The following is a 20,860-nucleotide window of genomic DNA, read 5'->3' on the forward strand; positions in this document are numbered from 1 at the left end:
ACGTCATGAATGCGGCACACGGTTGGCTACATCCTCTGCTTGTACGGCTGGCAGAGAGGCGATGTTCTCGGCATGAAGACTTCGCTACCATTGATATCGGCAGAACGAGGTCTTAAAACTAGCCTACGACACCACGACACTACGACCATTTCTACAACAGGCCTAGCGAGGTACGACACGTCGAGCCAAAAGAGAATTACTTGGCCTCTCGAACGGTACCCGCCTTCCGACGCCATTTCATAGGTGGGAGGCACTTCCATGAACACTCGTCTCTATCCGCCGACGCTCGACTATCCGATGGCTGGTTTTTAACTCGAAGCATTTTACACGTCCAACCGGCTCGCCAACCACAGCGCACCAGCCCGAAGTCGTTGTTTGCAGCTTCATCAAGAGCCCATGCAGTCGTGTCCAGGGACTACGACTCAGCCCCTTACTCAGGTCGTAGGTTCCAGGTTATCGGGAACAATTGACGGGTTTCTGGGCAATTACAGTACAAGCAATTGCGAGGTGCTAGAAGAGACGTCCAAACCGTTCACTTCTGCCATTTACGGTGGCTCGAAACATATCAAGGAGAGGTGGACGATTATGTTTGTGGCGTTGGGAGGATTGTGAGTTGGAAACAGGAAAATGTGGCCGCAGTCTGGTCTACTCTGTGGTTTTCGACGTGGAGGGTCGTCTCAGGGGTTTCTCAAGCCGGACAATCAATGTTCCACAGGGATTCTTGTCTACCTATACTTAGGCACATAGATACCGACCTCGCAGAGCAAGCATTTGTGGGAAGCATTGACTGCCTTGGCCCCTAGATAGCGATTGGGCCACCAACAAACTGGTGGTATGCCCTTGTTCCTCTTCTTTGATTTCCCATCCCATTTTCAGATGCAATCAATATCCCATCCTCATTCCCAAATGAGTCGGGACCCAAGTTGACGATCCCGAGGGGGCTGCGGAGCCGGGTGGAGCGGGACGGCAAGTCGCGGCGGGAGGGGCGACGCCGAATCGCCGAGAATGCCCGTTGACTACAACGCCCTAACGATGACGAATCGACGCCGAATGGGTCCGATCCCGGCCATCCGCCGGGGAAAGCGTGGGATATAAGTGGGAAAGTGGGATATAGTCCGGGACACAACCATAAAATAAATCTAGCTTTGGGTTTGTTTTGTTTAGCTTTGTCCTCCCACCCTGTTTCCCTTCCCATCTGGGGTTCAATTGTCAAAGAATCCAGCCCCTTTCACTTGTCATTCACAAGATTGAGCAACCCGGAGGACCGGCAACAACAATGGGCAGCACCACTGAGAAACAAACCCCCCGCGGTGCCGGGCCGGGCGACCTCGAAGCCGCCTTCGGCCGGCAGCTGAGCCTCGCCTCCCGCTCCGTCCACGCTGACGACCACACCAACACCCACCCGGCCGTCGCCCCGCCCATGCACGTCTCAACCACCTTCCGCTACCCGCGCAACCCGGACGAGCTGGTCCCCTGGTCCGAAGCGGATGTTTGTCACCACCTCCCCTTCCACGGCAAGCAAAGTATAGGTACCTAACCGACTGTCTCCCAGCCCGACGCCTTCGAACAAACCTACATCTACTCTCGCGAAAAGTCCCCCACCGTCACGCGCTATGAGACCATCTTAACCTCCGTCCTCGGCGCGCCCAGCATCGCCTACTCCTCGGGCCTCGCCGCGTTCCACGCCATGATGGTCTTCCTCAACCCGCGCCGCGTGGCCATCGCCGGCGGCTACCACGGGTGCCACGGCGTCCTGACCATCCTAAACAAGCTCAACGGCCTGGAAAAAGTCGACCTCGAAGACCCGGCCGCGCTGGCTACCCTGCAACCGGGGGATGTTATTCATGTCGAGACGCCGCTCAACCCGACGGGCGAGGCGCGGGATTTGGCTTATTACAGGCGCAAGGCCGATGAGTTGGGTTGCTGGTTGACGGTGGACGCCACGTTCGCGCCGCCGCCGCTGATGGATCCGTTCGCGCTCGGCGCGGATATCGTGATGCACAGCGGGACCAAATATTTTGGCGGGCATAGCGATATGTTGAGCGGCGTGCTAGCGGTGCATCCTGCCAAGGCTGGACTGAGAACCGTCCCCGGACGGAAGGGCGCGGGCGCGGGGGAGGAGGGTAAGTTAACTTGGGTCCAGCAGCTCCGCGAGGAGCGGTTATTGCTGGGGAACGTGATGGGGAATTTCGAAGGCTGGCTCGGTGTGCGGAGTCTGCGGACGCTCGAGTTGCGAGTCAAGAGGCAGAGTGAGAACGCCGAGCGGTTGGTGGCGTGGTTGGCCGGGGAGAAGGCGAAAGGAGAAGGGGTCGTGGCCGAACTGGTGCACAAGATCCAGCACTCGTCGCTGCAGCCTGAGGCGAAGGAGGAGGGGTCGTGGTTGAGGAAGCAGATGCCCAACGGTCATGGTCCGGTGTTTGCGCTGTGGCTGGAGTCGGAGCAGGTTGCGAGGAGGTTGCCGAGTAAGTTGAGGCTGTTTCACCACGCCACGAGCCTGGGAGGGGTGGAGAGTTTGGTGGAGTGGAGGGCGATGAGCGATGCGTCGGTGGATAGGAGGTTGATTCGTGTGAGTGTCGGCGTGGAGGGGTGGGAGGATTTGAAGGATGATTTGCTTCAGGGGTTGGTGGCATTGAAGGAAGAGTTGGGGAGGTGAAGGTGTTTTGGAAGTGGTGGTTCAATTTCATGAACAGAACAAAATGGATGAACCCAGCATTTCTGAACTGAAGCTAGATTATCATTATGTACTGTAAACATAGGAACCCTCCTCGAAGGGCCATACATCAAGTCATATCTCATAAACTTCATACCAACGCCATCAAAATGCCATCACAAATCCAATATCCATCCAACCCTAACAACAAGAAACAAATCCTCCTCCCAAGAATTTCCATCAATCATCCCAAACACGCCAACACTTCCTCCTCTTCCCAATCAACCCAACCCATGCCAAACCCCTTCTATACCTAGGTACTCAGACCCTCACTTCCTGCGCGGCCGGCGCCGAAGACACTCCCATAAACTTCAGCTCCGCCTCCTGTGGCGGACCGCCAGAAGCAGCAGCGGCAGCTACCTTCTTTCGTCCAGGCAGGGACAGCGACACAACAGGCAGGGACGGGAGGAAGCGGGACACCCCCGTTGCAGATCCTGTTGACGAAGTATTCGCCGAAGGTGCCGTCATCACTGGGGATTCATGGTCGTGAGCGTTGTTGTTGGTGGTGTTGCCAAACAGGCTGGATTCGTGCTCCCCATCCGCAGCGGACCGTCCGAACGAAAACAGACCGCGCTTCTTCTGCTGCTGTTGCTGCTGGCTTTGCTGGGTATGGTCAAACTCGTCTTGGGGTTGGGGGCTGTGATGCTGATGCTGATGATGCTGGCCATGGCCCAACAACTCCCTGCCCGCCTGTTTCAGGGAGGAGAGATATCCCTTCTCATCCTCACTGATCCTGGAGTTCTTCACCGCATCATCGTCGTCTAACTGAACCTCCTCAAACTTTGCCCCGTCCTCTTCGTTCTGGATATCCTCCTCCGGGGTAGTGAATTGGGAAGACGAAGTCGCCGCCCAGCTGGTGGTACTTCGGCTGCTGCTGGCAGTGCTCAAGTCGGAACGCGATGGGAGGCCAAGGGTGCGAGAGGGGTGAGAATCGAGGCTTTGACGGGGACGGCCTGTGCGGATGGGGCTTGTGGTGATGGGATTCCGGGCGGTGATGTCCTAGGTTTTGTAAATAATGGACTGAGCTCGGAGGGTTGGACAGCTGGACGGCAGGGGACTCACAAATGACCGCCGGTATGAGTCAAACGATTCGCGAGAAATTGGGAAGTGCTCAATCTCGCCGCCGGTGACGCCGCTGCTGCTTGTGCTGCGGCGGTGGTCGCTGGAGGTGCGGGAGAGGTAGCGCCGAGGCCAGACGGCTTCGCGCTCGGTGGGGGATGGCTAGATGAGGATTTGTCAGTAAGTGCTACTTGGCTGACAGAGAGAGATGGACATGTGTTGGGAATGGGAGTCAAAAACATACCGGGAGGTAAACGCCGCTGTCGTCGACCACTGGTTACCGAAAGCATGTCAGTACACAGGGTCATTCCGTCGAAATAGGATCTTCAGAGGCAGGGAGGTGCATGACCAGCCACAGAGCAACAGCAGATGGCTCGGCCACCCATGTTAAGTAATAATCAAGAGATGGACATACCACTCATCTTATACTCTCCCGTATCCTGACTCCTCCTACCACCGCGAATGCCGGTGAATATGGACGACGTCGAAGTCCTCCCGGATCCCACCGTGTCAACCCGCTCAAAGCCGGGATGTGCGGGGTCGCCGGTCATATCGCTTTTCTCATCACGGAGAGCCGGGGTCACTCCCGGGCTTGGGCGGCGGGCGAAGGGATTGCGGATGGGCATTGTGTTGTGATGTCTGGGTTCGTCTAGTAGTTGTTTGGTAGGAAATTGGTTGTTGATTTGGAGGAAGTCAGTGGTAAAGTTGGTGCTCAAGCGTCACGAGGTTCAAAAGACGGATTTCACTAGAAAAGTTTGTCCTCCAGGGGTCAATTCAGGGGTGGTGTGTAAGTCCTCGGTGGTCAGATCAGATCTGTGGATAACAACAGGAACAGGGGAAAAAAATCAAGAAAGTTGGAAAACCCGTGGGAAACCCGATCCAGAAGAACTCTTCTTTGCATCCCAGATCTATTTAAAAGCAGCCCGCCTCTTCCCGCCGCCGCATGCTCACTCATAACGTTACCATCAGGCTCGCGGCACCGAACGGATCCTGCTGTCCTGGTCCAAGCGGTCTCGGCCGAAGCGATGCGGTCAGCCCAGCAAGAGACCAAGAGGGGCTCCCACCACTGACATCCCGATCCCCAACGCTAGCCTGACCCCCTGCACCTGCACCACCAAAGGTGGCGCCGGCCGGCCGAGAGGGGTGTTTTCCGCTTCTCTGGTTGTGGTTGGGCGGCCCCGAACTTGACATTGCAGCAGCAGCACGTGCGACTGGCGAACCACGCCCGCGGCCTGTTGTTACGCCCTGGAGAGGCGCTGCAGTTGCAGCTGGTAACTCGAGTAGAGCGCGGGGCAGAAGTGCCTGATTTGCAGGAGGAAGAGGACTTTCGGCGTCATGTGATGGCGCTATTTTACTACAGTACACTCTGCTCTATGGGTGTTTAACATCCATGGATGGATTGGCGTGAAAATTATTTCTGCTTTTCTTTCATGAGCTGCTAGGATGGGAATTGGCCCCAATTCCTCGGCCGAAGGGCAACGGGGCCGCTCCTTGTCAAAAGACGGTCAATTGGATTTCTGTCCGTTGGGGCTGTTGGGAATCCCCAGACCCGGTCCAGGGGAATCTAGAGAATCTCCTACATACAACGAACACGGCACCATGCCCTCCGTAATGTCGTCACCGTGTAAGCCAAACGTTTTATTCTAGCGAATGCACCATACGAACATCTCTCCATCGAGGAACGGATATGACGTGACGCTCATAGCTTGGTTACATCTGCGCGCAGCCTGAGAAGAAAATTAATTTTCCACAAGGCCGAACCAAGCCCGCATGTCCGATGCACGAGCACTGGGAAGCAGGTATGGTATAATATGTCTCTGCCGTCCTGCAGAGTGGCGTGGCCGCGGGAGAGAAAGACATGCAGGCATTGCCACGCTGCCACGCTGTGATGCAACTGCACTCGTCCCAAGGCTGATCACGATTCTTGTCGTGGGTAGGATGTGAGGTAGGGACTTGGAATGGAAGTCCAATTTGGCCATGACGGCTCCGATCTCTCATGGCAGATATGTCTGATCCTCGAACACTATGACCAACTGAAACAGGATGGACGTAGGATCAGAGAGCCTTGAGGGTGATGGGACCGGAAACTACTCTCTGCGGGGTACTGATGCCAGCAACAAAAGAGTAAATCCACCAGAACCACAAAAAGACACCGAGAAGAAACCAGCTTCATTGCAATTGAGCCCCTGACATGACAGACGTCTCGACATAACATAGGTAACCAACTTTTGACAGAACAGACATACCGCCCTCAACACCATGAAATCAGAACCCTCACCCATCCCACCAAGCCAGCCAACTCCCCGCTCCTCATCTAATCCGAACTCTCCTCCCCACTATCTGAGAAGCCATTAAACTCCTCCTCCGAATCCTCCTCCTCCCCCGCCTTCTCCTCTTCACCACTATCCGGCGCATCATCCTGCTCCTCAATCTCAAACGTAGCGCTCACATCCCACCTATCCCCCTTGGCGCTCGCGCTCACATACTTGACGAAGCGCAGCGTGCCGCTGTCGCGCAGGACAATCGTCATCTTGTTCCACGCGGCGGCCTGGAAGAAGAGTATGTTGTCGTCGTCCGAGCTGGCCTTGTACACGGCCGCGTCCTCATCGCCGTCCTCGTCGCCTGCCATGTAGACCTCGTGCCCGCCGACCTCGTTGTCTTCTTCGTCCTCTTCGCCGTCGACGTCCATTTTCTCTTCGGCCTTGCCCTTGCCCTTGCCCTTATCCTTGTTCTTGCCGTTGGCGGCCGTGGCTTTGCCGTTGCTGGCCTTGCCGTTGGTGGCTTTGCTGTTCTCAGCTTCGGACTCGTCATCTTCGTCGTCGTCCTCCTCCGGTTCAACATCGCCCCATCCATCAGTCGGGGTGAAGCCAATGTTGACCTCCAGCCTAGGCTTGCCATCGTGGCCCGTGGCAAGAGTGTAGTCCTTGCCGCGCCGGAACCGCCTTGCCAGAACATCGTAGCTCTCGATGACGGACCGCGTGGCCATCTGCAGCCACAGACGGAACTGTCGTGACGGAAGCAGCACCTCGAGTAGCTCCTTGAGAGGGGATGCTTCGAGGTCCTTCTGTCCCGGTTGCAGGTAGAGGTACCGGTGCTTGTGTGGCGGACGGGCGACCTTCCACGGGCCCTTTTCGATCTCGGCCGTGTCCTCCGGCAGCGGCTTCGCCTCCTGTGCCTCGACGTATTTGCGCAGCTTGTCGGCGAACTTGGGGTGCAAGATGTTGGAGAGAGTGATGCTGAACTCTTCCTCAAAGTGGTCGGCAATGCTCTCGATGGTGTCGGGCGTCAGATAATGCGGCGCGATGTACTTTAGCAGGAACTCCAGGTCGTCCTCGTTCAGCGGGAAGTCGTCGCCGTCCTGGATTGCTGGTTGTTTCTCCACGGGAACGGGGTTGGGCAGCGGACGGTCGTGCTGGTCCGGGTTGCCCTGCAGCTGCATCAGGCCGCTGTTCTTGGCCGCCTTCTCCTCGGCGCCCTCGACGTAGCCATCCTCGCCGACTTGGGGAATGTGGAACCACCCGCTAATGGCCATGCGGATGCGGCCGGCGTTCTTCTCAAGCTCTTCTTTGGAAGAGGCGTGGTAGACCTCCTCGACGTCGTGGAAGGACTCGCCCGGTTGAACAGCAAAGAAGGAGAGCTGGTTCCATGCCGGAGGAATCACCTTGACAACGTCGGGCAGAGGAGTCTTGGCGATCTCGTTGTCCTTGCCCTCGCGCTCGACCACGGGGAAGAGACGCAGGGCGCCGCCCCATTCAGGCTGCCAAGGAGTGTCAGGGTCGGTCAGGTACAGGATGTAGCTGACCTTGCGCGAGCCGATGACGTCGTCATGGCAAAGCAAGTAGCACCCCGGGGTGTAGACGTTGATGGCCATGTCGGTCTTGCGACCGCTCAGGGGGCCACAGCCGGTGATGTGCGAGACGAAGTCGCGGAAGGTCTGGGAATAGAGGGCATCGCGCAGGGCAAGAAGCGAGGGGAGCTTAGCCAGGGCTTCGTCCTCCAGGCCGTCCAGGTTGGCGAGGTCGCCGCTCTGGTGGATCTTGTAGATATCGGTCTCCTTGGGGGTGAAGTGGACATTGGCCTTGATCTCGTCGCGCACCTTGCGCAGCAGGGTGTCGTCGACCAGCTCGGAGATGACGCTGTGCTTGTAGGGGGTCGAGGCGGCATATTGGGCGGCATACTTGTCAGCGACGGCCTTGTCAAAGAGGCCCTTGCGGAAACGGGCCTTTGCCTCCTCTGCGCTGAGAGCTGTTGGACGTCAGCATGGCGTCACCGAGACTGGAAAGAAAGTGTAAGTCCAAGGAAAGACTGACTGTTCTTGGAGCGCTTGAGCGGCGCTTTGCCGCCAGCGGGACCGTCAGCCTTTCTCTTCATCGTAGGGACGCCAATGGCTCAATTGGACCGGAAACACTGAAGAGAAAGAAAAAAAAATTGGCGGCGAGGAGGAGTTTTGGGGCCGAGGACAGAGCCTTGATCAGAAATGGCCTGATATCCCATGAAATCGGGACGAAAAGTTACGGCGGTGAAGCCCGGCAGAAAAATTAGGTGGGGTCTGTGGGGTAGCTCTCCCCACCACCTCTCGGAGCTGCATGAAACCCCAAGCGCCCATGGCAACTGTTAGTTCCGGGCTTTCTTACAAAAACCACAGCCAAAGTCTTTTGTGTCGCAGGTTAGGTACGCTTCAGTTGGCTTATCCTGACTTTTTCTGCCCTCCAAGGCGGCAGGTTGGCGCGTCCAACTGAGGTGTCTACCGTACGGCTCTCGATCCCGTGTCATTAGCTGCGGGGCTCCATTTTGCGCTTCATTCTCAAGCTACACAAACACCTACAGGCCTCCCAGAGACGTTGCAGACTTCCTACAATACAAGGATGAGGCCCCGACGCGCTTATCTTGACTGAAATAATGCAAGCGCAACCACTTTTGCACTTTTCAGAGGTTGTCTTGAGTGCTCCAAGAGCTGGAACGGAGCCCGCCGACTTCTCGACCGCTCTTCGGGGGTGACATCACCTCAGCCGGAGGATTGGCCCCGAGCGGACTCCACCTCCGCCGAATTAGTGGGTCACTCCTTCGGGGACGGGGACCTTCATCGCCGGGAGCTCCACTCGGCCTTCCACAGACAACGAGTCAAGACCCAACCGTGGAACCTTGACGGCAGCTGTACCCCGACTTCTTCCTACAGCTTCAGGACCCTTGGACAAAATTCCATCCCACCCCTGTTCAAAACCGCCCGTTGTGTGTCTCTTGTTTCTTGAAGTCAAAAGACGTCTGGGTTGCCCTCGCTCACGATGTCGAAATACACATCATTGTTATTGGACGGGGTCAGGCGGAGCTTCCCCGCGTTAGCTGGGGATCATGTCTTCCTTGACAACGCCGCAGGGAGTCAAGTATTTGGGGCTGTGGTAGACCGGTAAAGCTCCCCTTTTCAAGTGATCGATTGAGGGCCAGTGCCGGTTGACAGACCTTAGGATTCGAGACTTTTACATCCACCACAACGTACAGCTCGGTGGCATGTACCCCGCCGGCCAGAAGGCCATGGAGCTTTATGAAGAAGGGTACGAGGCAGCAGCAAGGTTCATAGGCGCTGAGAGAGATGAGATCGGTGTGTAGCCCATCGATCCCTGTGTTCTCAGCTTCTCATTCTGAGTCTCAAGAGCCCTCGGTGCCTCCACCACCCAACTCCTTCGCAATATCGCCATGATCCTGAAAGTCCGTCCATTCGAGGAAGTTATCGTCTCGCACACCGATCATGAAGCCAATCTTTACCCCTGGGTTGACTTGGTCAGGGAGAGAAACGTCGCTGACGATGTTGGTCGTATGACGTATGGGAAAAAGAGCCGGCTGCGCGACCCCGACTATGCAAACAAAGTTGTCTTGAAAACGTGGACTCCCGATACCACATCCGAATCTTGCTCCCCAACGAACCCGAAGCTCCTTGCTTCTTCTCTCATCCCGCTCTTGTCAAAAAATACCCGCCTCGTTTGCCTACCGCACGTCAGCAACATCCTCGGCACGATCCACGATGTGCGTTCGATTTGCGACATTGTACGCAAATACAACCGGGACGCCCTAGTGTGAGTCGACGGGGTGGCGTACGCGCCCCATCGCCCTCTCGACGTTCGTGCCCTGGGAGTGGACATCTACGCTTTCTCATGGTACAAAACCTTTGGGCCGCATCTCGCCCAGGTATATATCAGTCCACGGGCAAGGTCTGACCTCAAGATTGGATACTTCCCGAGGCGTATTGGTAATCAGTATCACCTCCGGGACACTTTAGAAACAAAGATCGGACTAGCTGGGGCCAGTGATGAACTGGTTTGTGCGATCCCGGCCGTGGTGAACTATTTGCGTCAGCAAGGACGATGGGCGTGGATTGTCAAGCATGAGACTGAGTTGCAGGAAACATTGCTGGCGTGGTTGCGCTCAAGAGAGGATGTGACGGTATGGGGCGAGACGGACGGCACCAGGGCGCAGGACAGGGTGGCGACGGTGAGTTTTACGGTTCGTGGCTGGCGGTCAAAGGACATCGTGAGACGGGTGGCAGAGGAGAGTGGCGGAAAAGTAGGGATCTGGGCTGGGTCGTTCAAATCGTACGAGTTAACACACACGGTTCTGAAGTTGGATCCGATGGATGGAGTGGTGAGGGTGAGCATGGTGCATTACAACACAGGTAGGTCAAGCCGATGTCCCTGGAACTGTCGGAGAAGGTGGCTGCTGACAGAGCCACAGTCCAGGAGATTAAGCAGCTCATCGCCTTATTGGAGAAAATACTGGACCAAAGTGCACAGCAAATGCCAGGATCGAAGCTGTGAGCTTTCTGGGAAGCTATTCGAGGACACTTGAGGACTGCTGCGTTTGGGGGGAATATCTGGCAGTTGGCATGAGTACTTGCACGCCAACCACGATGTGTCATTGGTAAGGCTTCGAGTCAGAGGCCATAGACAGAGGAGCGCCAAGTTAGGTATACTGATGTTCAATCAACATAGATTTTAGATCCACAAGGTCTATCGTATAGATGGATATTGCTCCGTACTTTAATCAACCCGTGCCAACACTCATAACGCCTCGCTTGCTTGCATCTACACGCCCATACCACCAACCAAGCCCAAACAGCCATGATCATTGCTTCCCAACCCTCTTCTCAACGGCCTCCCTCAGCAACGCAATAACGCCAGCCGGATCTGCGGCACCAAACACGGCACTCCCGGCCACAATCACATTGGCACCAGCGTCGGCAGCCTGATCGATAGTGCTGGGCCCCAAACCGCCGTCCACCTCGATGTTCAAGTCCGGATACCTCTCCCGCAGCGCCTGCACCTTGGGCAGCTCCGACGCCATGAACTTTTGCCCGCCGAACCCGGGCTCGACCGTCATCACCAGCGCCATCTACCCACAGCTGTCAGCACATCATCCCACTAAGCAAGGGGAGAAGAGGAAAACCCACATCCGGCCTCTCCGCAGGGTCCTCCGCATCCAGCACCTCGTACAACACATCCACGGGCGTCGCGGGCTTGATCGCAATACCCGCCAACATGCCCTGCTCGTGGATAAACTTGATCAGCTCCCTCGGGGAGGTCTTCTCCTCGGACTTGGCCTCGGGGCTCTCGGCGGCGGTCGAGTTGATGGCGGCCTCGTAGTGGAAGCAGTAGAGGTCGCAGCCGGCTTTTTTGAATTCTTTGACCCATTTCTTGGGCTATGGGGTTGGAGGGGTCTTGTCAGCGCCGTACCTAGGGGCCTAGGGACCTACCTCAAGTAGGTGGTAGGTACGGGGATAGGAGGGGAGACAGAACCGTACCTCGGCGATCATCATGTGGCAGTCAAATGTGCCCTTGCCGTGCTTTTCGGTCGGACGGTCGACGTGGGTGCGAATCTTTGCGACAACCGGAGGACCGAAGGTGAGGTTGGGAACGAAGTGGCCGTCCCTGGAGGGTGTATGGTGTTTAGTATCAGGGAATGTCCAGGCGGGTGGGTTGGCAGTCTGGGTGGTCTCAGCGCTGGCTGGCACCTACATGATGTCGACATGGAGCCAGTCAGCTCCCCGGCCGATGGTCCGCGAGCATTCGGCGCCTAGGTCGGCGAAGTTGGCGGAGAGGATGGACGGGGCGATGATGGCTTTGGGCGCCATGGTGGATGTTGAGAGTGGCGGTCGCTTGGGGGAGAGGCTTCAGGGAATGTGAGTGAAGTTGAATATAGGCCGAGGGGAGTCAATGCCCAGTCTTTAACTCAAGGTTCTTGTCCTCGGATGGTCTGGAAGTCCAAACTGGCGGGGGCGGGGCAGTTTGACACACCACGAACTTTCTCCAGGGGCCCACAGGAACTGAGACGAAACGCCAGGGGACCAGAAGAGCCGGGGACGCTAACCGTCTTGGCGGACAGGGGTTGAGGTGAGTGGAGGGATCGACGTCACTCTCAACAACGGAGTTCGCCCCAACAATTGCCAAGAAGGACGAATGATCATGAGATTCGTAAAGTTCACATGCAACCGCTATTTAACCTCCAGCTTGAAAATCACCCCCAGAAGTTTGGTTCAGTGAGAGGAGACCTCATGGAAATTAATGCTGTGATGACCTAGATTGGTCTCTTGCTTCACATAATGGCTTCTTTCCTTTCATACATTCCCGTCATCGGCCGCCTCGTGGGCTCGGGCGATCAGCCCCGGACCATCAACATCCCTCCTGTCGAGGTTCACAACCTCGAAGGAAACCCCGAGAAACGCCCAAGAACCCTCAAACATCTGCTCAGGGCAAACCATGTCAACCATTCCATCATCTACCACAACCTCCAGTTCGACAACCACCTCCCGCACCACCTATGCTCGGCCTACCACCTCGGCGCCACGCCGCAGCAGCTTTACCACATATACGACGAAGACGACAAATTTCTGGAGCCATGGAAGGACTCGCCGTCCGAGATGGGAGAAGAAGACTGGCGGGATTTCCTGGGCGACAAACGGTACCAACGGGCCTACATCAACTTCTTTGATGACCGTTTGGCCATCAAGTATGGCTGGAACTGGAAGGCCGTTCTCCAAGACTACATGTTCAAGGGCGATGAGCCATTGGTCAACGGTCTCATCGGTGGGCGTATGTATATCCCAGCAGCCCCGAGCCCGTGGCCCAGACTCACCAGCTAACCCCCTCACAGTCGGCCACCCCCTAATCCACCTCGGCTACGCCTACGAATTCGACAGCCGCGAGGTCGCCATCGAAGCCCTCGGTCTGGCCGCCACGCAGTACAACTTCCTCCACCAATACATTGACGATCCGTCCTACACACGCAAAGCCCCGTTCTCATCCTCTTCGCCTCTCGAGCTGTTGCACAAGCTCGCTTCGGACTCCCGCTTTGACGGGCTTTTCGACAAGCCAGGCTACGCCAACATCGAGCCACTCTTCAAGAACCACGAGTCCCTCGTGCTCGAGTACTGGAATGCCTGGGACCTTTCGTCCCTCCCAACCGACGAAGACCTGGTCAAGGCCTTCCGCGAGTCACAGGAAGCGGCCGTGGCGCTACTCGTGGCTACGGTCCGGCCCGGCACGCACTCCTACAACTTCTTCCTCGTGCACGTGTTGACGACGAGCCATGCTGTGCGGATTTTGCTGCCCATTGTGCCAGCCAAGTTTCATCTGAGCCTGGTCCGGCAGTGGTGGCTGCTGGCGCTGGCTGTGTATATTGCCGTGCTAAGGCCCAAGATTGATCCGGATTATGTGCCGCCTGCCAAGGGGAGGGACTGGAGGTTTGCGGAACAGAGGGCGTTGAACTCGGAGTGGAAGACGGATGCGCATTTTGTGAAGGGTGAGTTGTCCTGGCTATTGGTACCCGTAGAGAATGATATTGCTGACTTGATTGATACAGCTATCCGAGCGATGAGGGAGGCGGCAAAGACATGGGGAGATGTCCATGAGAAATACCTGGCTGCGGCGGTGAGGTTTGCTGAGGATTTTGAGGGATGGGTTCATTGAAATGAAACTGGATGGATGTATGGTGAAGGACAGTCTGTAATGTAGCATATGACGGATGGTATGGTAGAATACTGATCTATTAGATTGCCTCGTTGATCTTGATTGCCCCTGATGTTGGTGTCGAGAATGCTCTCTAAGGCCTTGAGGGTTAGGGTGTCTAAGCACCCCCAACTTCCCCAGGTTGCCCCTGGAGCTGAGCTGCAACCCTGAAATGCAAGGCCCCGCCTTGCTGCCTGGCGCCGAGCAACTGGGTCGACCAAACAGGTTTGGAGCTTGCATCTGCATCCTTCAGCTCTTCATCTGAAAAGAAATAACACTGAAAACACTGCAACTGCAACACAACAACCACGACTCCATCCCGTCTGCCATGTGACAAATGCCCAATTCCCGTCCGAGGCAACATCATTCGCAATGGCGCCGCCGGCAAAGCGACGCAAGCGCGCCATTGTCGACGACGACTCCGACAACGATGACATCAAAAAGAACAATGGAAGCCAAGAGATCTTGAAACGCTTCCTCTCCTCTCCCAGCAAACCCCCATCTCCCAACAAGAAGCCCGCCACTGCCACCACACAACTCTCTACCGCATCTCCATCCCCGAGTCCCATCCGAAAACGTGCTACGCGTCCCGGCACCAAACTTGCGAAAAGCCCGAGCACGAGCCCCGTCAAGACCCGCGCGGCAGCCAAACGCAAACAGGACGACGCGAAAGAAGGGTCGGCGGATCTGCGGACTCTGTTCTCGAGACAGGCCCAACGAAACAGTCAGTCTCAGTCATCGCAATTGGCTGGGCGAGGAACTACCGACTCGGCAGCATCTTCGACTTCGTCATTGTCCCTTGGCACAGGGGCAAGCGGGAGTAGCTACCAGCTGAGCACAGGTGCCAGGAGAAGCCAGCTCGACGACATCATCAGCGACCCCATCTTGGAGCAGATCGACGACGACGACGACGATGTTCCGCTCGTGTATTCCGCGTCGAATTCTGTTGCGTCGAGCTTCGCAGAGAGGGCCCGGGCTGCGCAGAAGAGGTTTGCAGGGAACAACGCGACTGGTTCGGGAGCAAGCGGGACGACAAGCCGCGGAGGTGCTGGAACTGAAATGGCAGCTCCCGCAGGTGGTCAACGCTTCCTCAAAACAGCGCGATCCAATGGAACCTCCCAAGCAACCACCACCGCCTCCGCCTCCACAGCAGCCCCGCGGCCCGACGAAGATTCCCGGCCCTGGTCCGAGCGGTTCGCGCCCGTATCGCTGGACGAGCTTGCCGTGAACAAGCGCAAGGTGCAGGACGTGCGGAAATGGCTCGAGGAGGTGTTCACAGGCCGCGCTCGCCAGCGGCTGCTCGTCCTCAAGGGCCCCGCCGGCGCAGGCAAGACTACCACGGTGCGTCTGCTTGCGCGCGACATGCGCTGCGAGGTGTTGGAGTGGCGAAATCCAGGAAGCACGTACGGCGTGCCGGGACAGGCGTACCAGTCGGCTGCGGCGCAGTTTGAGGAGTTTTTGGGGAGGGGAAACAAGTTTGGCCAGCTGGATGTTGAGTCGGATGATGGGGCTACGCCGCCACCGCAGCAGCAGGTAGTGGGCCCGCCACCGCCAGGTTCAGCTGCTGATGGGGGAAGACGGTTGATGCTGGTGGAGGAGTTTCCCAACACGTTCATGCGATCTTCTGTGGGGTTGATGGGCTTCCGAGATGCTGTTTTGCAGTTTCTGGCGGCAAACGTGCACCCAATGGGTTGGGGTTACTCGCAGGAACCTGCCACGCCCGTCATCATGGTGATTTCGGAAACGCTTCTCACGACCACGTCCGCGTCGGCAGACAGCTTTACCGCCCACCGCCTTTTGGGGCCCGAGATCCTCAAACACCCCGGAACGACCGTCATCGAGTTCAAACCCATTGCGCCGACCTTTTTGACCAAGGCGCTGGAGCTGGTGGTGCAGAAGGAGGCGCGAAAATCGGGAAGGCGGCGGACGCCGGGACCCCGCGTGCTGCAGCGACTCGGGGAGGTGGGCGATATTCGAAACGCCATCTCGTCGCTCGAGTTCCTCTGCGCCAAGGGCGACGCCGAAGCCGACTGGGGGGCCAAGGTCGCCTTCACAAAACCCAAGCGGGCGCCCAAGGACGCACCAGCCCTGACCAAGGGCGAGCAGGAGAGCCTTGAGCTGGTGTCGCAGCGCGAGGCCACCCTCGGCATCTTCCACGCCGTCGGCAAGGTGGTGTACAACAAGCGAACCGACTTCCCGGCGGGTTCTGAGGAGGCAGCCGCGGAGGCGGCGCTGCCCAGCTACATGTCTCACCTTGCGCGGCCCAAGAAGTCTGAAGTGACGGTGGAATCGCTCATCGACGAGATTGGCACCGACACGCACACCTTCATCTCAGCGCTGCACGAAAACTACCCGCTCTCTTGCGAGCAGACGGGGCCGAGCGACCCCAACTCGCCCATCGATTACATCAACGGCTGTCTCGACTATCTTTCCGACAGCGACCTGCTCTACCCATCGTGGGACATCTTCTTTGGCGGGGCGCGCAGCGGCCATTCGTACGGCGGTGCCGTCACCATGGGATACACGGGCAAGGATTCGGGCAGCCATATGCTCCGGCAGGACGAGATGGCGTTCCAGGTGGCGGTGCGCGGGATGCTGTTCTCGCTGCCCTCGCCCGTGCGCCGGCAGGCGCATCCCAACGGCCGCGGAGGGGATGCGTACAAGATGTTTTACCCGACGTACCTGAAACTCTGGCGATCCAAGGAGGAGCTGGAAGCGCTGGTCGATTTGTGGGCGAACAAGTTGTTGAAGGGCGAGGATTGCGGACCGGGACCCCCGCAGGGACAGAAGCAGCAGGGTCTACTGCTCACCAACGGAGCCGCACTGTTTCGGAAGCCGAACGGGCTTGGGTCGCCGAGCAAACCGAAACCCACCGCGGCACGTCCCGAAGGATCCCACGGCGCCGCCTTGCCGCTCCTCTCACTCGGCAGCGCCGCGCGCAAGGAGCTCCTCCTCGAACGCCTCCCGTACACGGCGCACATCGCGCGCGGGCGGAGAAGGACGACGTTCTTTGGCGGGACGATGCGCATGCGAGATCTGGACCAGATGGTTTCGTTCCGCGGCATCGGGGCGTTGGGAGCGGGCGAGGACGAAGGAGAGGAGGCAGTTGAGATCGTGGAGGAGACGGCTGCTGCAGTTGTCGGTGGTGCCGGCGGGGTTGGGGGTGCAGGTGGCGGAGTTGTTGGTTCGGAGTGGGCTACGGATGTGCCTGTGGCGAGCGAGGATGGGGTTGTTCCGGGACGGAAGAAGAGAGGAGGGTTGGTTGGGATGTTGAGGGGAGGGAAGAAGGGGGAGGAAGAGGAGGACGCGGGGCTGCTGCCGATGCAGGGGTTGGTGATTAGCGATGATGATATTGAGGATGATTAGGAGTTGAGGGTACGCTGTATGATTACTACATGGGCAAGGAGAACCGGGCCGGTTAATGTAGAATCCAATGACGGTTGGATTGTGATGGCCTTTGCTAGGATGGTTTGGTCGTGCGCTTTATCTACCGTATTACAGAGCAGGTCTGCCTCTTACAAAGGAGGGTGTCAAGAAATATGTTAGTCCACTATAACTAGGCGCAAATTATGACTGGAACTTCTACAGAGTTGCCCATGGCCCACCAAGTGTTGTTGGTGACGTAGTGATGCCTTCGTGTTGCAGGAACTATCCGTGGAATTGTGGTTTGCGCACCTTGATGGCCAGGATATCTTATCGATAAGCCATTGAAGCACCTGATCCCCTGCACTTGACTTTATAAGGCGCAGTTTCGGATGCTACAAACTGGAGTGGGCCAGCTCAGACCGAACTCATTTCCTGCCTTTTACCGGATGTGACCGTGAGTTGGCCCAAAATACTCCATTTCACAATCTTTGGAACCACCTCTCTGGGTCAACCAGATTCGATTCAACTTTTGTTACTTTATTTTTGCACCACCATTTTCTGGTCGCTGGTGATGGATATGCATTGGGAATGACGGGGAATTGGTGAGTGTCAATTGGATAAAATTCCTGAGTCAATTGGGGGCCTGAAATGTCTCTTTTTTGGTTCTTGTTCGAGGATTGCTCGCAAAGACATATCGAGCCTCAGGTCGCCCTAGATCCAGACTTTGATTCTAATGTGACAGAAGACAAGTAAATTTAGTGACCAGGAAATAGATTGCCGGCCGGGCCACCTCAAAGCCCATCACTTCCCCAGACTTTCCCATCGGCGGTTCCTCTGAGTGTGCGGGGTGCTGGCCGGGGAACCTTGGAAGGCGGATCAGCGTCGGCCCAGATGCATGGAACCTCGGCTCGGGACAGCACCAGCTCCAAGCCAGCCGCGCCCAGCCGCCGCCCAGCCTCGGTCCTTGTGCGAATTGCTGCAAGACCCAAGCTGCGCACTGAAGTAAACATTGGCACTTCAACTCAACCTAACACAACGATCCCTCGACATATCTTCCGGTTGAGTCGGGACGGCATCTGCCATTGGCTGTGGAAGAGTGGAACACCCTAAGAAAAAGTTCAGGGACAATACGGACTAGGCAGTGAGCTAAGGGCAGTTCTCCAGCTTGTCCTCGGTCCCGGGCCAGGCGCTGGCAACTGCACATTGCCGCCGCAAAGCCTCAAGTAGCGGTGGCGGGGAACCCGGCCCCCAGACAACAAACCTGCACATCAAGACCTCACGCGAGCTCAAGCTTGAATCGGGTCTCTTCAACAACACCTCCTCTCACTCACCACACAACCACCGTCAAGACACCAACAACCACCACCGCAGCCCTCCTCGTCTCCATCATGGCCGGACGGGTGCGCCAGCCCATCGACGTCCGCGCCCTCGAGAGATGGATTGCGGCCAATGTGCCGAACATCGAGGTGCCGCTGGACGTCAAGCAGGTAAACCGCCCGCGACCATTACCAACATCACCCATCAACGACCCCATGCTCACCCCTATTTGCTTCCCACAGTTCGGCTTCGGTCAGTCCAATCCCACCTACCAGCTCACCGCCGCCGACGGCCAAAAATACGTCCTGCGCAAGAAGCCGCCAGGTCGCCTCGTCTCCAAGACTGCCCACAAGGTCGAGCGCGAGTACCGCATCATCCATGCCCTGAGCAAGACCGATGTGCCCGTGCCCAAGGCCTATTGCCTTTGCGAGGACGAGTCCGTCATCGGCACGCCCTTCTACATCATGGAGTTCCTCGACGGCCGCATCTTTGAGGACCCCGTCATCCCCAACGTCCTGCCCGACCACCGCCGCGCCATATGGTACGACGCCGTCCGGACGCTAGCCAAGCTGCACCGGATCGATCCCAAGTCGATCGGCCTGGAGAATTTTGGAAAGGCGGGTGGGTTTTACAACAGACAGATTGCCACCTGGAAGACCATCTGCAAGGCCCAGGCTGCGGTGCGCGACGTCGAGACCCGCGAGGAGGTCGGCCAGCTGCCGCACTTTGACGAGCTGATGGCGTTTTTCTCGGACGAGTCCCAGCAGCCGGCCGACCGCGCGACGCTGATCCACGGCGATTTCAAGATCGACAATCTCGTCTTTCACAAGACCGAGCCCCGCGTCATTGGCATCCTAGAGTATGTCTACCCCTATCTCTCCCATTTTATTCACCCAATCTCTCACATGCTAACCTATGCCACCCCCAATACAGCTGGGAAATGTCCACTATCGGCCACCCGCTAAGCGACATCTCCAACCTCATGACGCCCTACTTCACCGCGCGCCTCGACCCGCGCCGCGCCGTGGCCGTCCACCCGGGCTTCCTGCCCCGCGCCACCCACGGCCTGCCCACCCCGGAGGAAATCACAAACCTCTACTTTTCCGTCGTCAACTCCGCCACCACCACAACCACCACCACCACTACAACCATCACCCTGCAATCTCCCTCCAACAAGCCCACCCCCACCCCCACCACCAGCACTCCTTCCACTCCATCATCATCCTCAGACTCCGACTCAACCTCCTCTTCCCCCTCCTCCGATAACAACCCAACCACTCCCACCACTCCCGCTACCACCACCACAACCACCACCACCACTACCACCTCCCTCGAACTCACCCTCCACACCAAGGAATCCACCCCCGAGACCCGCCGCCGCGAGCTCCAGTGGGCGCAGGCCTTCAACATCTTCCGCCTCGCCGCCATCTGCCAGGGCATCGCGGCCCGGTACGCCAGTCGGCAGGCCAGCAGCGAGCACGCGCGCCGGCACGCCGAGGGGCGGAACCCCCTGGCCGAGTTTGCTTGGGAGCTGGTGCTGGACGTCAAGAATGGTGGTACCGGTGTTGGTAGTGTTTTTGGCGGCGGTGGAAGCGGAAGTGGTGGCAGTGTCGGTGGAAGTGGTGCTGGTGGTGCTGGTGGTGATGATAGTGATAGTGATGGAGAGGAAGCGGGCTCGAAGAAGAAGAGGCTGTCTTCTGGCCCCAGTCGGGGGGTGGGGGCGCCCAAGCTTTGAGCTGCGGCCGGGGAGGTGGGTTGCTTACTTATTTGCTTGCCTGCTTGCTGGTTGCTCTGCGGAGAAAGTAGAGAAGGGGGAGGGGGGGTTGGATGGATGGTGGCTGGCCGTCTAGCTGTTTAGCCCTGCTTGGATTGTTTTTTTTTTTGGACAAAGCTACCTAGGGTGATCTTGGGAAGCAGCAGGCAAGCCACCTACCCAGCAGGCAGAGTGGACGTTAACATTGGCATACTTATTTTGGTTATTGGTTCTTGGTTACCTATCATAAGCCTGGTTATGGGGTTGAGCATGTGTATATAGGTGGCTCAAATCAACCATATATTTCCTTCTTGCATCCTCTGAACGATACGTGACCTCTGGCAGTGTCAAGGCCATGATGATATATTATGGGTTGTTATGATCAGTTTGGTGAGTCTCTGGACATGCCATCCTTGTCAAGGACGGAAACAAACTTGAACATTGAACCATTTGACCAACCTAAAGAGAAGTTCTTTATGTCTGCCCATGTTAAAGTCATGATCCTCACTTGCAAGTTCTCAAAAGTGTATAGTATCTGGATATCCAATCCTTCCATTGTAAGCTAAAATAAAACAAATAAAGTAATAGCCAAAACCGAACTATCTTACCTCGCCTAAACGACAAAAAAAAAAAAAAAAAAAAACAAAATAAAGAACCAAACCC

The 20,860-nt window shown here is 57.1% G+C and overlaps 10 protein-coding genes across 10 annotated transcripts; 7 read left to right on the top strand and 3 right to left on the bottom strand.

Moving 5' to 3' along the window:
* Positions 1 to 9: 9 nt before the first annotated feature.
* Positions 10 to 243, top strand: VTJ04DRAFT_5926 (uncharacterized protein; the record flags this gene model as incomplete). The annotated part of the gene is made up of 1 exon (XM_069364094.1): positions 10 to 243. The coding sequence occupies one exon, from the start codon at positions 10 to 12 to the stop codon at positions 241 to 243; it is 234 nt and encodes a 77-aa protein (XP_069217955.1).
* A 1,033-nt stretch (positions 244 to 1,276) lies between these two features.
* Positions 1,277 to 2,653, top strand: VTJ04DRAFT_5927 (uncharacterized protein; the record flags this gene model as incomplete). The annotated part of the gene is made up of 2 exons (XM_069364095.1): positions 1,277 to 1,489; positions 1,553 to 2,653. The coding sequence occupies 2 exons, from the start codon at positions 1,277 to 1,279 to the stop codon at positions 2,651 to 2,653; spliced, it is 1,314 nt and encodes a 437-aa protein (XP_069217956.1).
* Positions 2,654 to 2,739: 86 nt separating this feature from the next.
* On the top strand, positions 2,740 to 2,967 carry VTJ04DRAFT_5928 (uncharacterized protein; the record flags this gene model as incomplete). Its single annotated transcript, XM_069364096.1, has 1 exon — positions 2,740 to 2,967. The coding sequence occupies one exon, from the start codon at positions 2,740 to 2,742 to the stop codon at positions 2,965 to 2,967; it is 228 nt and encodes a 75-aa protein (XP_069217957.1).
* Positions 2,968 to 2,971: 4 nt separating this feature from the next.
* Positions 2,972 to 4,395, bottom strand: VTJ04DRAFT_5929 (uncharacterized protein; the record flags this gene model as incomplete). Its single annotated transcript, XM_069364097.1, has 4 exons — positions 2,972 to 3,709; positions 3,773 to 3,931; positions 4,014 to 4,042; positions 4,185 to 4,395. The coding sequence occupies 4 exons, from the start codon at positions 4,393 to 4,395 to the stop codon at positions 2,972 to 2,974; spliced, it is 1,137 nt and encodes a 378-aa protein (XP_069217958.1).
* Positions 4,396 to 6,083: 1,688 nt separating this feature from the next.
* On the bottom strand, positions 6,084 to 8,140 carry VTJ04DRAFT_5930 (uncharacterized protein; the record flags this gene model as incomplete). Its single annotated transcript, XM_069364099.1, has 2 exons — positions 6,084 to 8,014; positions 8,080 to 8,140. 2 exons carry the CDS (start codon positions 8,138 to 8,140, stop codon positions 6,084 to 6,086), a joined length of 1,992 nt encoding a protein of 663 aa, XP_069217959.1.
* A 911-nt stretch (positions 8,141 to 9,051) lies between these two features.
* VTJ04DRAFT_5931 (uncharacterized protein) lies at positions 9,052 to 10,575 on the top strand (the record flags this gene model as incomplete). The annotated part of the gene is made up of 6 exons (XM_069364100.1): positions 9,052 to 9,173; positions 9,232 to 9,365; positions 9,420 to 9,787; positions 9,837 to 9,918; positions 10,041 to 10,433; positions 10,493 to 10,575. 6 exons carry the CDS (start codon positions 9,052 to 9,054, stop codon positions 10,573 to 10,575), a joined length of 1,182 nt encoding a protein of 393 aa, XP_069217960.1.
* A 307-nt stretch (positions 10,576 to 10,882) lies between these two features.
* Positions 10,883 to 11,888, bottom strand: VTJ04DRAFT_5932 (uncharacterized protein; the record flags this gene model as incomplete). The annotated part of the gene is made up of 4 exons (XM_069364101.1): positions 10,883 to 11,149; positions 11,208 to 11,456; positions 11,559 to 11,685; positions 11,773 to 11,888. The coding sequence occupies 4 exons, from the start codon at positions 11,886 to 11,888 to the stop codon at positions 10,883 to 10,885; spliced, it is 759 nt and encodes a 252-aa protein (XP_069217961.1).
* A 468-nt stretch (positions 11,889 to 12,356) lies between these two features.
* VTJ04DRAFT_5933 (uncharacterized protein) lies at positions 12,357 to 13,722 on the top strand (the record flags this gene model as incomplete). Its single annotated transcript, XM_069364102.1, has 3 exons — positions 12,357 to 12,846; positions 12,908 to 13,555; positions 13,616 to 13,722. The coding sequence occupies 3 exons, from the start codon at positions 12,357 to 12,359 to the stop codon at positions 13,720 to 13,722; spliced, it is 1,245 nt and encodes a 414-aa protein (XP_069217962.1).
* Positions 13,723 to 14,133: 411 nt separating this feature from the next.
* On the top strand, positions 14,134 to 17,127 carry VTJ04DRAFT_5934 (uncharacterized protein; the record flags this gene model as incomplete). Its single annotated transcript, XM_069364103.1, has 1 exon — positions 14,134 to 17,127. One exon carries the CDS (start codon positions 14,134 to 14,136, stop codon positions 17,125 to 17,127), a length of 2,994 nt encoding a protein of 997 aa, XP_069217963.1.
* A 1,388-nt stretch (positions 17,128 to 18,515) lies between these two features.
* On the top strand, positions 18,516 to 20,179 carry VTJ04DRAFT_5935 (uncharacterized protein; the record flags this gene model as incomplete). Its single annotated transcript, XM_069364104.1, has 3 exons — positions 18,516 to 18,614; positions 18,687 to 19,303; positions 19,378 to 20,179. The coding sequence occupies 3 exons, from the start codon at positions 18,516 to 18,518 to the stop codon at positions 20,177 to 20,179; spliced, it is 1,518 nt and encodes a 505-aa protein (XP_069217964.1).
* Between the last annotated feature and the right edge of the window lie 681 nt (positions 20,180 to 20,860).

This window comes from Mycothermus thermophilus (genome assembly GCF_041956435.1).
Source record: "Mycothermus thermophilus strain CBS 625.91 unplaced genomic scaffold VTJ04scaffold_4, whole genome shotgun sequence".
NCBI classification, from domain to species: domain Eukaryota; kingdom Fungi; phylum Ascomycota; class Sordariomycetes; order Sordariales; family Chaetomiaceae; genus Mycothermus; species Mycothermus thermophilus.